We start from the raw sequence: 15966 nt of genomic DNA on the forward strand, positions 1-15966 counted from the left end.
CGGCAGGAGTTGCTCTGCCTCCCAGTTTGGGACACAACGTGACTTGTACCCTCGCCTGCTCAGCCAAGACAAACCCTGTCATAAATGATTTGGTGAATTATCTTGTCACAGAGACAAGAAAAGCAGCTACCATAATACATCAAGTAGCTCAGAAAAGCATTCAACTCAAAACCGATGTGTTTATCTCTGCAATTTCCCATTTGGTATTTCTTGGTCACAACTGATTCCAAGTGATTGAAATCGTTGATAAGGTGGGACAACTTTCCAAGAGGCCATACGTGCCCTTCCCAAACTCAAAACAGTTAAGTTCCAAGTTTCTTTTTTCCTTCTAAGTGCTAGTCCCCAAATGTTATCAATGTCATTTCTTGTTTTACACATATAGGCGACTTAGGTGCGAAGGGTCTTGGAATTTGATTCAACTAGTGAAAATCCTCACATTCAGAATGATGTCTCCGACTGACCCAGGCTAGCGTTCTTGCATTGCTGCTCTGAAGGGCTGTGCACTAGTGGTGTGTCTGGTGAGTGCTGTCCTCTCTGCAAAATACACCCCCCCCAAAGTACACCAAATTGATCTTAACCAATAAATCTTTTTTCTTAATTTTTTTAAACTTTGTGTTTTTACCCCTCCCCCAGAACCTGCCAGATCCCCCTATCTATCTACCCACCTTTTTCTCTTTCAAAAAAAAAAAATGAAAAACACAAAAACAAAATTAAAAAAAAAAAACAAGGAAAAGACAAACTAAAACAAAACATGCCCCAAACAAACAAAACCCCCAACAAAATAAAACAAAACATCCACAAATATACCAAAATACCACTAAGTTTTGTGTGTGGGCCCCATTGGAGAAAACTAAAAACTTATGAGTGGGTATCAATTACAGAAAACTTCTTGGTTAGTGGTGGCATCCTGGGACCCCATCTGACTGGAATGTGTGTAGGCCTTGTGTGCTGCCAGTCTCTGAGTTCATATGTGCATCTGTCCTGTTGTCTGGAAGACACCATTTCCTTGGAGTCACCCATCATCTCCAGCTCTTAGGATCTTTTTCCTCCCCTTCCATGTAGATCCCTGAGACTTGATGGGAAGGGTTTGAAAGGACTGAGTTCTCCAAAGCCTCTTACTCGCTGCACATTGGCCAGTTATGGGTCTCTGTTAATTTCCATCCACCGCAAGAAGTAGCTTCTCGGATGAGGGTTGAGGGAGGTACTGATCTATGGTATGGCATTAGGATTCATTTTATTGATATGCTCCTTTAGCAGAATAGTATTCCCCTGGATACCATGACCTATCTAGCCTCAGGGTCTTGGCTACTTTAGTAGTGTCAGACATGGGTTCCATCTCATGGGGTGGGCTCTTTAATCAAGCAGAATTGGTTGGTTACCCTTGTAACATTTGTGCCATCACTGAGCCGGTATATCTTGCAGGTAGGTCTCAGTTGCAGGTTCCAGAGTTGGTAGCTGGGTGATACTGATGATCACCTTTCTCCTCCAGTAGTGTGCAGATTACCTTCTATTACCATGAATGTTAGTGAGGGTAAAGCTTCTAGTTTGTCACCAGCTCAACTTCTCTGTGTTCGTTGGGCATTATCAGGTTGTGGTGAACAACCAATAGCCTGTGATGTTGGGGGTTTCTATGAAGCTCCTTTAGCCAACAACTCAACAAGATGTAACCTAACCCATTACTGACACTGGAGGTTTTACTTAGTGGAATAAAATAAATAAAATAAAAGTTGTGGCTTTCTCTCCCCTATTACTTGTTGACTCCATTTAGAGTCCTACCATATATATATATATATATATATATATATATATATATATATATATATATATATTTAGGAAGCAAAAAGAGCAGTGGTTCTGAACCTGTGGGTTGTGACAAAAAATAACCGTGCTGTTTTGTTTCTGTTTAGGAATGAGCAGAGGTGGACACTGCTATGCATATGAGCTTGAGGGGGTGAGCCTGCCTCCGACTGCTCCATCTCCCTCAGAAGTGAACACAGGTTTTCAAAGGGTAAAATTACAGAACAAACATATCTCATTAACAAAGCAGTCAATTCCCTTTATTTTTAAAATTTTATGTACACATATGAATGATCTGTATAATGTACATTCAATATAGAAAGCTTTATATATTTGATAATGTATAGAACATTTCACAATTACACTAATCTCTTACATAACATCTTGACATCCATTTTTAGTTTAATTTTTTTGCACAAGCTCCTTGTCGTTCAGTTTGGTGAAGCCTGTCTACACACCAATGTGCACCGAGCTCTCGGAGAATTAAGGATTGAGGATCTGGTCACAGGTGGAGGGACAGAAACCTGATGTCTGATGATGGAGGAAGATGGCCACGGAGATTCGGTGCAGTAAAGGGAAGTGCCCTTTCTTGGGGACAAGATTTAGCCCACTGTCTGTAGACTGCAGCTTAACTCCACAGTCACAGTAATTAAAAAAAAAAAAGAAAAACATTATAAAAACTAGGAGGAAAGTTTGTCTTTTTGATTCACAGTCTTGTAAACAGATAAAAAGGAACAAAATGTGCTTACATACACCAAGAAAAAGAAATTCTTGTGTACCCATGGAGGCTGACCCAGAGTGCTTTCTCAAAATGCGATACGTCAGAATCACTGACTCTTTTCCTAAATAAAAATATATTTATAGAAAAAGGAATAACACTGTCATGAAACCAGGAGAAAGGCAGCAAGAGTCTGTTTCGACATGTTGGCTGGAGGAATGTGGATGCAGCACTGGCCTTTCAGCATTTATTGTCTGAGTGTTTCAAGTTTGATAGCCAAGGTCTCCTGCCTCATGGTCTACAGGAGGCGGAAGGTTAGACATGGCTGATGAGGATGTACCTGCAGTAAGGTAGCCAGCAACTCCAGGTCCTGCAAGAGAGAAAGCAAAGAAGGCATTTTCTACATAAGTCAGGCGAACACAGGGTCCAATGTGCAGCAAAGCACCGGGAAACTGTGAAAATGATATGAGTAACTGCCCACAATAGCGGAGACACAGCACTATGTTCATGGTTTGCTTTATTATACGATTCAATCAGAAATTTAAAATTCATGCAGTAACACTGGTGTAGAAACAGGGAGTTTCCCCTCTTTTCACACCAGGAAAGTTCAATCTTACAAAAAAAAAAAATCCAGGATACTTAAAGAGTTATGTTACATGGAAAAATGAGAACAATGAAGGGTACTGTCTCCCACCTGGTCAGCCCATCTCAAGGTGATGCATGACTAGACTCTCGACAAAAGCAGCTTCTGAGAACATTCCAGTTAGCCTGCTTTCATGTGGTGCAAGAGGAAGGCTCGAACACCCATCTCCCAGTCGGAGAGTGCTCCAAGGAAGACATCAGCATTTTAGTCCAGTCTCACGTGTCCTGTGACTGTCAGCAGTCCTAGGAGCACATGGCTTTGCCTCTGGAGCTGACTTGGAGCACCACAGACATTTGCTTATATACCTCAGAAGCATCACACAATGGAACAAGCGCTTGCAAGAGAAACTGGCATAGCACTGCACAGGGGCAGCGCTTAGCTGAGGAAACATGGCAAATGTGTACACTGGAGGGTTAGGATGGGAAAGGCAGTGGGAGCAGCATGCATCGAGCAAAAGGTTTCTCTACCTGCTTCAGAGAGCTACACAGAAGTTAGCAAGCTGCCTGGCAGAGCGGTTCTAAAGCCCACTCCTGAGGTGAAGGGGGCTGCTGCCAGTTAGAAGGGAAGGAGAGACACCTGGGGGAAAAAAGAAATGTAAGCAGCAAGGGAGTCGTGAGGAAGTGCACACAGCAGGGCAATCAGATGCAGGGTAAGGCAACAGAACAGATGGTGGACAGGCCGTCATTCACTTCCGCCTCACTTCTCACCGTCTGAGTTCATGGGAAATAGCTGTCACACACTGTACATGTGCTGACTCTGCCAGAATGAGCTGGGACTAAAGTTAAGCAGAGTGCCTGAGTACTTTAACACTTACAAAAAGGATGTTCCCTTCTTAGGTCTTTGGGGTCTACTCCATCAACTCTCACCTTCTAATCATCAAAGATGACCAAACCAACAAATCAGTCCATCAGTGCAGCTCAGAGCCAAAGTACCACACTGCTCTCCACTTTAAGCAGAAATACCATTACTGCAGGACTACCAGATAGGTCCAGATGACCAAAACACAAACACTACAGAGGGGTGTGGCTCCTAACAATTCAGATTGGGGGCTGTGATAGTCAGAATTGTCACCCCACAGATAGGCCTCTGAGCATGCCTGTGGGGGCTGTCTCAGTTATGTTAGCTGAGGTGGAAGACCTGTCCACTGTGGGAGGCAACATTCCCTCCACATGTGATCAGGAGTCACAGAAAATGGAGGCAGGAGCTGAGCACTAGCACGCACACATTCATCTCTCTGTTGATGGTGGATACGGTGTGACCAGCTGGCTTCAGGCTCCTGCTGCCTTTGACTTCTCCACAATGACGGCTGTGCCTGGAATAGCTAAAATAAACCTCTCCTTTCAGTTGCTTCTGTCAGGGTATTTTATCATGGTGAGAGGAAGAGAGACTAAGACATAAGTTCAGTTTGATTCATATCAAAGTAGGAGGTTATAAGGCTACTACATATGAAAGCAGGGAACACTGATGTCACTGGGGGATCCTGGGATAACTCAAGAGGGTGATGGGCTGATTGCTATTCTCAGGGCACCAATGTAATGGTTTAGATAAAAGCAGCAGCCAGGTCCCACCACCTGGTCCCAGGCAGGTGGGAGGCGGTGGGTGAGAGATGGACAGCCGCCATGCGGGGAGAGAGAGGGAGAAAGGAGGGGGGAGAAAGAGGAGGAGGGAGGGAAAAAGGGAGGGAGGAAGGGAAGAGGGAGTGTACTCAGGCTGGAGGAAGTGGGATATCCGCTTGTGGAAGGGGAGGGGTTGGGAGAGGGCAGGGCTTGTCTCTTAAAGGGACAGAGTACCCAGGTGACAGACCAGGCCAGCAAAATCATAACAATGATGAGACACTGGGACACTTGCTGATCATCATAGTCATACAAACGAAAACTTCACAGCTGCACACAACGGCTTCACAAACTTAACTATATTGCACAGGATATGAGACATTGAGAGACGTAAAGGGCATCAGGAACTGAAAAAAATTTGGAACTTCTAGACCAGAATCAAAGTTGTGAATGATGAGCACTATAAGCTCATTATAAGAAGCCTAATTCTACACCCTTCATTTGTCTTTGCAGAGAAAGTAAACTGAGTTTCAGCAAGTCTGGGATGCTCGCCCACTTTTTGGGCCTCTGGGTTTTGTTAAGAATGCATTAGGCTGCCCTGGGCTGAAGAGGTGCTTGCAGCTCATAACCAGCCCTGTTTTCTCCAGGGATAAGTGGGGAAGGTGCAGACGTTCCAGGGGACAGGGGAACATTATCAAAGTATTCTGGACTTCAGAGGAATACAGAAATGAACAGGGAACCACTGAGGACACACTTGCCACAGAAAGCTCTTTACTTCTGACTGCAGTCTCTCAAAGCACTGACTCTGCCTCAGGCCACTGCTGCATTCTTTCACTATTGATTTCCTAGGTGAAATAACCTGAAAAATTCCCACCACAAAAATAAATTTTAGAGGCTCTGAGCCAACTGGCACCTAGCAGTTCTTGAATCTAGCAAAAAGCCTAAGTGACAGGGCTCAGGATGACACACTACTGTGTATCTACATCACGGGATAACTCTAGCAGAGGTGCTCTTAAAGAAACAGGTATCACAGACTAAAAATCGTATGCCATGAGAGGATCTTTGGAAATGGTGGTCCTGTCTTATTGTCAATCCTAATTAACCTTACTCAGGACTTTCACTTCTTCATCTTGAGCACGTAACCAATTGGCATTTGCTAAGCAGTTGGGAGAAGAAAAATCTACCTTTACCTGCAACTTACTTTGAGGCAATACTTTCTCTCCAGAAACTTTTATTTCCTTGTCTATTAAACGATACCCACATATAACTGTCAAACACTTCAGTTAGGAGGGAGGTTGGGTGTGTATTCTCACAGTACCTTAGTCCACTCATGAACCAGATAAGAGCTTGGTACAGTCTGTATCATATGAAGATTGGGTTTTCATTAAATTCCAATTAAATACAACATACACCAAAAAGTGTCCGGCAGCCTGGGCAGTAAGGAAGCATTCCCTCAGCTGCAGGGGACTCAGAAGTGGGGCCTCTGTGGAACACAATTTCCAAGTCCTTTCAAAGGGGTAGAGTAAACCAGCAAGACAATCCTCCTAACTAACAGAGAACATTCCAGCCTGAGAAGTGCCAGGAACAGATCTAAGGCAAGTGTGGCTCACAGCCCATCCTGTCCAGTACAGACCTGCTTGCAGGCTTCAGCACTGCACAGAAGTTCCAGCCCTTTCCAAGGGAGGGGATGGGATGTTTCACCATTGCTACCTGGCTGCACCTGTCCAGATATCTGCCAATGTCACACTGCTTGTTAGAGGTCTCATTTATCCCAGGGATACAGATGAAAGAAAAGGTGCAGACAAGATGCATCTTCCTTCCTGCACACCCCTCCACACTTCCAGTACCATACTAGGAAACAGAGGTGCTGGTGAGTAGCATAATAATTGGGGACCTGGGATGGGGTGAGGCCAATGGGAACTCCAGGTCTCTAAATAGAAACTGCCATGTGATCTAATCACGGAGTCCCCGCTACTTGACCTTGATGAAAGTTGGGTACACGGGGAACAGAAGCATCACTGAAGCTACTGAAGAGCTGCTCCTGACCTGCATAGCACCAGTCCTGCAATTACTTCATTCTTCACTAGGACAACTAAGCCCCATTCCTCAACTGTGCTGTACTTATTTATATCAAAAGTAATGCATGAAAATATGGCCTGTCAAGCTGGAGAGATGGCTCAGAGGTTAAGAGCATTGGCTGCTCTTCCAGAGGTCCTGAGTTCAATTCCTAGCACCTGCATGGTGGCTCACAACCATCCATAATGAGATTTGGTGCTCTCTTCTGGTCCACAGGCATACATGCCAGTAGAACGCTGTATACATAATAAATAAATCTTAAAAAAAAAAAGAAGAAAATGTGGCCCGTCACGTTTCAGAAACACTGAGGAGGCTTTTGGTGGGTACAAATACACTCCTATATAGACAGTTAGTTTTACCTGAAAGAGGAAGGTGTGGGCAGACCAAAACCACATTCTACCTCTCTCCACAGAAAACAGGAGGACACAAGTGACAGGCCCAACAGCAGAGCCAGAAGCAGACAGATTCAGTAGTATGAGCAGAGGCTGGTACTCTAGTGACACAGAAGCCACAGGAAGGGGAAGCAATAGTGTCATGACCAAGCTGAAAACTGAAAGCAGGGAAGCTGTTCTCTGAATCCTTTGGATTTGTAAATTTGAGAATCAATGATTCTTACAGCCTTCTCTGAGAGCAATCAGGACTATTAAAACAATGGGTCTGTCTGTCTGGGGAGGACTGGCTGTTAACACTGCTCTCTTTATCTTCATCATCTCTGGCTAGAAAACCATGTGGGGCTGCTATCTATTCACATGCAGGCAGGCACCAAGAGTGGCCTCCTATTCACAAGGCTAAATCCATGGTGAAGATCTTCAGAAGAGGTGGAGTGCCTTGCCTTTCATAAAGCAACTGAATGCTGCCGCTTCTCAGACCAAAGCCAATCATGATCTTAAATTACCATGCAGCTGTGTGTCAAATGAACACATCCTGAGCATCTTGTAGTGTCTTCTGAGCCCTTGGTGGTCTTATTTCTAACAGTACTGGCATATTTTCCCCATGGGAAACATACTTAGCAAAACTATACTGCAAACTTTTAAGAAAAAAAACTCTGTACACAATTATTTTTATGAAGTCTCACTCTGTTGAGACAGAAAGGGCACTAGGCTACCTGGTTTCTGATACATTCTTTTCCCACATTCAAGTTAAACACTATGCACAGACATACTGCACATCTAAGCTAGCTGCTGCTAACATACCGGATGAAAACTAGGCTACATGCAGCTTTTGTCATAAATATCCAACACCACACGCCACATGCTGTCCAAGGTTGAGACGGATGCTTATGACATGCTCACAGCACCCCCCAAAAATGGTAGCCAGATGCCTACGTGATCAGAGGAATGATATTTTAAGTCTGGTCAGGGCAGGAAGAGGGCCTGTGGCTTCTGTCAGGCTTCTGTTAGGGTCTGACTTACCTGTGAGGTATCCTGCTGTTTGAGAGTCAGAAATGAATAAGTCATGTTTCTGGTCTTTGAAGGCACTCCAGACTGAAGAGCGGGAGAGGATTTCATTCACCTGGGGAAATAAAGCAACTCCTACTTAGCATGATTATGTAAAGGACTAGGCGTGGAAAGACTGAACCAGCCAGGAAAAACAACTTCTGAAGTCAGAAGGCCAGTGGGGAAGGACCAGGAACTGGCCGACATCACACACACATGTTCCCAGGCACTGTTGCTGGGCACACCTCACTGAACCAGACCTAGGAAGGGTTGGGGAAGATGCTGGAAACTGGAGTTACAACTTTAAATCAGCCTTTCAAAGGATGTGCTGCATCTTGTGAGGAGATCATGAACAACACACACACATGAGAAACTAAGTGAACAGACAAAACATCAGAGTATCACATGTAAAATGGGCAAACATTTTTACAAAATACACACATACAACAGAATTACTGTGTCAATGTGTACTAGACTGAAATGAAAGATGAAAATGTACAGAAAACAGTAACTTAAGGGGTGCAGACCTGGGGGACACAATTCAGAGACTCCTGAGTCTCTGAGTCAGATGGGAAGCTCACAGCTGGCAGTGTGCGCTGAAGCACAGCTCTTCACGGACCAGCGTGGGCCCCACTCCAGCCTGGGCAGCAGCAGCAGTGAATGAGGAGCTGACCGGGGATAGAAGAGCTCCGGTTTAGGAGGTATTATTCTTTTTCCCCTTCTCTGGGAGCAGAGGGTGGCCTTAGAAATGCCAATGAAGGTGGAGGGGAAGGTGTATAGGGAGGGCACATGGAGTATCTGCTAGCTGTTCAGAACGCCCAGAGGCACACCAGTAAATGACTGCAGCAACACATGTGATTTGTCTTCTTTAGTATTGTTTTAAATGATTCAAATACTGAGAGAAAGTCAATGGCATCAAAAATGTTTTTGTTTCTTTTTTCCCCAGGCTGGAGAAATGTCTCAGCGGTTAAGAGCACTGACTGTTCTTCCAGAGGACCCGGGTTCAATTCCCAGCACCCACATGGCAGCTCACAACTGTCTGAAAATCTAGTTCCAGGGGATCTGACACCTTTACACCAATGCACATAAAATATAAATAAATCATAAAAAATTAAAATGCTTCTTTTCTTGAAACACAGAAGCCTAATTTCACTAAAAGAAAGTTTAATAAGTATATTTAAGCACAAAATTAACATTTGCACACAGAAATGACCCAAACCTCCACTGAACGGATGAATGGACAAACTGTAGCAATTATACACACAATAGAAAATTTAAGCATACAAAGAAATGAAAACATTTAATACACCCACAACATGGGTCAATCTCAATGCTACAACGAAGTATGTGTAACAGACAGACCCACATGTTGGAAACAGAGTGGTGACTGTATGGCTGGGGCTGTGGGACAGAGTAATTACCAGTCACAGAGGTAATGTGCTCAGGAGCTAGGCAGGGTAAGATTATCACAATGGTGCTAAGGTGAGAAAGGCCAATTCGTTGTTCACTACAGTTAACTTCATGTTCTGTTTGATGGTTAGCATTATCAACTTGAAATTCTAGGCTTTCAACCTGTGGGGTACGACCATGAAAAATACATACTTCTGATGGTCCTAGAAACTGAGACACTGCTGAGTAGAAAAACTACCATTATGAAGTAGCAACAAGAATAAATTTAATGGCTGGGGTTCCTAAGACCATCAGAAATCTGTGTTTTCTGATGGCTGTGACCCCGCGGAGGACCACTGATCTAGACTAACCTGGTTATGTCTGAGGGGCACTGTCTAAGTTGCCTGAATTAAGGCAGGAAGATCTGTTCTGAGCATGCGGATCTCAGATCTCTGGAAATGGCATGCAGGAGGATTCTGGAAGGGTTTGGAGGTTTGGTCTAGAAAACCCTTAACTCCTGAAAGGAGAACATAATGGGATATTCTGGCAGGAGACTGGAAGACAAGAAATTAGGTATAGTTGGCGCCTGGCTCATGAGCTTTCTGGGGAGAACAAGGATTCTCTCAGTAACTGGGCTAGATGGCATCTATGTGAATCTGGCCCAATTCTGTCTATATACTCAGAACTTGGGTGAAGTGTAGTTTAGTTTAAAGGTAACAGACTAATTTGTATGGCACAGGAAACTCCAAAACCAGGAGAACATTCAGGCTGATGCTAAAAAAGTTAGCACCACTGAACAGAAATTTCCTATGCTGCACTGGGACAACACTCTATCCCTCAGAGGTCTATCCTGTGAAGAACCAGAACCATTTAGAAGAAGGGAACCTACACTAAAGAGGTTTCCTGTTCCTTAAAAACAACTGCCTGGAAGTGTTTCCTCAGGGTCAAAACACAGAGGCAGATACAGCTGTGTTCCTGGGGGTGGGACCCTCCTGAGCTGGTGGCAGAACTTGGCAACATCATCTACGTAGTACTGGTTTTTAAGACACAAAAGAAACAAGATTTATGGAAGTCATAGAGCACCTGAAGCCAGACAAGGTCCTTAGGTGGGAGTCCCTGCGGAGTCCCTGAGAGCAGAACCTAAGTCACAGTGGAGCTCCTGGATCCATGAGAAAGCTGTAGGTATAGAGGGTGGGGCTACACAAGCTCTCTGAAGCGCAGCACCTCATACCACAAGCCTCAGAGGATGCAACAGAGCTGAGCTTTAGTACTCGTTATGCTAGAAATGTTACCTTGCTTTGGCCCGATCACTCCTTGCTGAGCCTGATTGCTCTCTTTTGTGACTTATGCATGGAACTTGCTTCTACTTTTATAGAAATGCACAGGGAGAACCTTTAGAATTTTCAAATGTTATAACTGTTGATGATCATGGAACTTTAAAAAGTTGGACTGAGTGTGTTTCATGTAATAACACGGTCATGAGTCTCCAAGGATAAGTGGCAGATGGTTATGGATTAAAAAATGACATGTCTGCATGGCAAGTTGGCAAGGGCTGGAGTTTAAATGGTTGGTGTCAACTGTCAACTTGACAGAATCAAGAACGACCTGGAGATGGGCTCCTGAGCATGCCTGTGGAAAACTGCCGTGAATACCTTAACTGCTGTAGGAAGACCTGTTCACTGGGTGTGGTGTCATCCCCTAGTGGGACCCTGGACGCCAAGGGGAAAAGGTCATTGAGCAGCAGCAGATACTTCTCACTCTGCGCTGTGACTGTGAATGTGGTGTGCCCAGCTGCTTTAAGCTCATGCCACCCTGATTCTCAGCCACAATGGACCTGGTCTGTGTGAGCCAGAATACTCCACTCCTGCCACCCTGACTTCCTGACCATGATGCACCTTGAACTGTGAACCAGAGTAGTTTGTCAGAGCAACAGGAAAAGAAACTGACACGCTATACAGATGTCACTTCAATAAAGAAAACAGGTGGCCGCACGCCTTTAATTCCAGCACTTGGGAGGCAGAGGTGGGAGGATCTCAGTGAGTTCGAGGCCAGCCTGGTATACAGAGTGAGTTCCAGGATAGTCAGTACTGTTACACAGATAAAGCCTGTCTGGAAAACCACCCCCCTCAAAAAAACAGACACATACACAAAACCTCCCAAAACCCCCAAAACCAAACCAAAACAAAAGGCTTCAGAAGCAACAAAAAGAGGGTGACTGGAGAGATGCTCAGTGGATAAGGTGCCTTCTGCTGAGCTTGTCAACCTGAATTCAATCTTCAGGACCTACATAGTGTAAGGAGAGAATAGACTCCTGCAAGTTATCAATTGACCTCCACATGTGAGTTTTGGCATGTATGTACTTATGCATACACGACACACACACACACACACACACCACACACACACCCCTTGTTAAAATGAAATAAATTAAAAGCTAAGATGAAAATTAGATCGCTTAAGAGGTCTGAAATCAGCATATGCGCACTTGAAACACATCACTGCACAGCCACTCTGCAAAGGGAAAAGAAACTAGCACTTTTCAAGCACTAATAAGAGATTTAAAAATGATGTTCAGATCTTTTCAATGGTATCTGATTCTATACTAAGTGTTCCAAATTCTTCTCCTTTTTTTTAATATTTATTTATTTATTATGTATACAGCATTCCTTCCATGTATGCCTGCAGGACAGAAGAGGGCACCAGACTTCATTACAGATGGTTGTGAGCCACCATATGGTTGCTGGGAATTGAACTCAGGACCTTTGGAAGAGCAAGCAATGCTCTTACCCTCTGAGCCATCTCTTCAGTCCCCAAATTCTTCTACACTAAGACTTTTACTGGTTTTCTTCTTAAAATAGAGAACATACTGTTACTACGCAGAAAAAGACTCCCCCCCCCCCAACATGTATGCTGGGCACAAGCCTGTGCTTTTACTGTAGCTGTGAGGCAGTATGTGAACACTGGCCACACTGGTAAGAGGACTCAAATACAGGTTCCCAGATCATCCACAGCCAAGACCCTAACTTTGAACATACTTCTTAATAGGGAACACAAGGGTGCTTCTTACAGACTCACCTGTTCTCCGTACTGCAGACTTCGAGTCATTGCCTTGAGAGCTTTAACAATCTGGGCCTTAGTAGCGGCAGGACTGTCTATGTTTTCAAGGCCTATGCCTTCAAGCAACTTTAAGAGGTATGGGACCAACTCTGCTTTCAGAGCCTGGAATAAAGCAAGCACTTAGATGAGCACAATGAAGAAGTTATACATCAGCTACTGAAGATGTAATTTCACCACAAGGATCTTATCTACAGTAAGTAAGACAACCTGTTCTCAGCATTTCAATGCAGATGCAGATTTTTATTTTAGTATCAAAAGGAAATAGTATTCTTATATAAAGTGATTTTGATTCAGTTCTATCAACCATTCTAAATGCTATGCATCAATTACATAATCTTCCTAACACTGAGTGAAGATACAATTTTTTTTCAGATAAGAAAATCAGTGCCAAAGGGAAAAGAAACAAATGTACACCACAGAACTGGGCATAATGACACCTGCATCAGGAGGGACAGAACCAAGTTTTGAGTCACTGTGGCATAGCTGCCACATTAAAGGTGTCACTCTAATAGGCAGCAGCCTTGAAGGACTTAGCTACCTTTTGTATCTTCCTACAACACCACTCTCTGCAGTCAATATTTAGTTAGCACCTTGAAAGAGCTAAATAACATGGTACCACTTTCACAGAATTCAGGGAGGTAGAAGTAACGATGAGGTGTGTACACCCTGTCTACCTAACAACTTAGTGAGATGAACCTGATGTTAGAGTCACTTCAGATGAGACATCAGCTGCCAGGTTGGGACACAGAGCCATTAGCGGTAGATTCACAACCTACTCTATACCCACTCTGTACCTCTGTTTACTGAGGGTGGAGGGCTGGGTGAAGAAGTTGAAGGGAGAGGTCAGGATGCCCAGGTACAGGCGTAGGGGTTTGTCTTCAGTTTACAGACAGCCAGATGTCACTTTGTCATCTAGCAAGGTTTGTCATCAAAGACTTTGAAGATGAAAAGTAACTGAGAAGTTTTCTGTTATTTTTATATTTTTTAATGGGATACAAAGTAATGTGATGGTGTATCTGATGGCTTAAAAGAAAATGGGAGTGGTACTATTAGGAGGTGCAGCTTTGCTGGAGTAGGTGTGGCCTTGTCAAAGGAAGCATGTTACCACGGGGGTAGGCCTTTAAGTCTCCTATGAATAAGCTACACCTAGCGTGATACAGTTCACTTCCTGTTGCTGTGAATCACGATGTAGGACTCTCAGTCCCTTCTCCAGCACTATGTCTGCCTGCACGCCACCCACCATGATAAAAACAGATTAAACCTCTGAACTGTAAGCTAGCCCCAATTTAAATGTTTTCCTTCATAAGAGTTGCTGTGGTCACAGTGTCTCTCCACAATTACTAAGACAATGTAAAATATCAAGTTAATGAACAAAATTATGGCTTCAAGTATCTTTTATCATGACGGCATTTAAATTTATTCTTATATGTGCACATAGCTGCAGTCACCACAGTGCAACAGACCCACAAACTAAATCTTTCCAACCATTTCCCACCCTGGCCTCTGGTAACTAAACAGTCTTTGTTTCCAGAAGCACGGCCACAAAGGTGAGGTTATGTGGTATTTACACCCAGAACAAGAAAACTCACTTTTGCCTGAGTTTACTTTTCCCTTCAGTGTCTGTGTACACCAATATCTACCAAGTCTGATTTCTACTAGGTGAGTGGCCTCTCTGAGAAGAATACAAATCTCACATGACTCTAAAGAAACTAGAAATGAATGAACAGAGCCCAAAGAGGGCAAAATAATTTTTCAAAGAAGCTATGGATGACTGCAGAGAAAGGAGGGCGGAGGAGGGGAGGGGAAGGAGAGGGGAGGGGAGAGGAGAGAAAAAGTTGGTGAGACTTTAACTTCAGGGCATTCACAAAGCTCCAAGACCACAGCCACAGAGCACCTGTCTGGCCTGTCTGCTTTCCTGAAACAGTGCTCATGAAGAGTCACTTACCTGTGCCACTAGTTCATTCTGTTCTTTCTGGAACATTCGATTAATTGCTTCACAGGCCAGACCAATAGTATCTGCTCGCTTTTTCATTCCATTCATCAGTGGGCCAATGGTCTCCAAAGATGCCATGGCTCGAACACACAGCTGAGAGCCCCAAAACAAGGACAGTTGTAGAGTAGAATGTTATACACCGTAAGGTAAGTTCCATAGTAATAAAATGCAGTTTAAAACCCACTTTTCTGTTTAAGAGAGAATAAGTTCCATCTTTACTTATCACTGAAACTGATCGATAAAGTACACGGGAGACAGGGACTGACACTCTGAAGTGTCATCAAGTGGACAGAGATAAACTCTGAGTTCTGGGCTCCTGAGGATTATTAATACCTCATTGTCAGACAGGGCGTGAACAACACGAATAGCACTCTTGGGGATGGCATTGTTCCTGTGATTCATCGCCTGGAGAACTTTGGGAAGATGTCCCAATGGTGGGACTTGATCTGCCAGCTGAGGTTGTGCACTGAAGAGACACACCGTGGCCATCGTCAGGGTTTCCAGAGTCTCTCCCTAAGAAGGACAAATAAAACACCAGGCCAAATTAACCACAAAGCACTTAAAAAACTCTTAAATAGACTTAAAACATTTGTTGTTCAAAACTGGGGATTCAAGCTGACACCTGAATCCAATTCCCACACCCCAAAAGAGCAGCAAACTTTCTTTTTCTTTGATAAAAGGCACAAACCCAAGGACCTGAGAATGTGTCATCACATTCTTCACTGAGCAAGGTACATTGTGTTTTTGTGGCAGAGGCAAAAAGATAATTCCTAAATGACTATATGACAATTTAAGGCAGTTACACACATGCTACTGTGAGTCAGCAGCAGGAATCCAAAGGAATGCAAGAGTTGTTAGTTGATGTTTCTCCCAGTTCTAGGAAAAGTTCTGTTACAGGCCAACAATCGCTTACTCAAAATGTTTCAATCCAGAAGTGTCTCAGATCTAAGAATATTTACACAGACATTCCTACCTGAGTTTGGGTATCACTGTGATATTTAAGGGTTCTGATTTTAGAGCACCTAAGACTTTCTATTTTCTGAAATGTTTAATCTCTATTTAATATATCTGATGACCATTATGGTCTTCCTATAGATGATCATGGCTTGCAAAGACACACAAACACGCACACATTTGCACTCCCACACACACACAATACACGCATGCACTCACACACACCCATACTCAACATGCACATCTGAATTCAAAGGCAGCTGCTATTCTGAGATTTTGTTTTCATGCAG

At 43.8% G+C, this 15966-nt stretch overlaps 1 protein-coding gene across 4 annotated transcripts in view; it reads right to left on the reverse strand.

The window, feature by feature from the left end:
- Positions 1-2030: 2030 nt before the first annotated feature.
- Dnajc13 (DnaJ heat shock protein family (Hsp40) member C13) overlaps positions 2031-15966 on the reverse strand; it is a 121642-nt gene continuing 107706 nt past the window's right edge. For 3 of the 4 annotated variants that reach the window (XM_048416817.3, XM_085689652.2, XM_085689653.2), the window contains 5 exons: positions 15056-15235; positions 14675-14815; positions 12688-12831; positions 8200-8299; positions 2031-2885 (listed from right to left, as the gene is read on the reverse strand). In XM_048416817.3, the coding sequence (XP_048272774.3) occupies positions 2779-2885; positions 8200-8299; positions 12688-12831; positions 14675-14815; positions 15056-15235 (672 nt within the window). In that variant the 3' untranslated portion in view covers positions 2031-2778. Of the gene's footprint in view, positions 2886-3625; positions 3735-8199; positions 8300-12687; positions 12832-14674; positions 14816-15055; positions 15236-15966 lie in introns of all 4 variants that reach the window. The other variant, XR_015001866.2, reaches the window with a different exon arrangement.

This window comes from Myodes glareolus, chromosome 4 (genome assembly GCF_982192425.1).
Source record: "Myodes glareolus chromosome 4, mMyoGla1.1, whole genome shotgun sequence".
In the NCBI taxonomy this organism is placed as follows: domain Eukaryota; kingdom Metazoa; phylum Chordata; class Mammalia; order Rodentia; family Cricetidae; genus Myodes; species Myodes glareolus.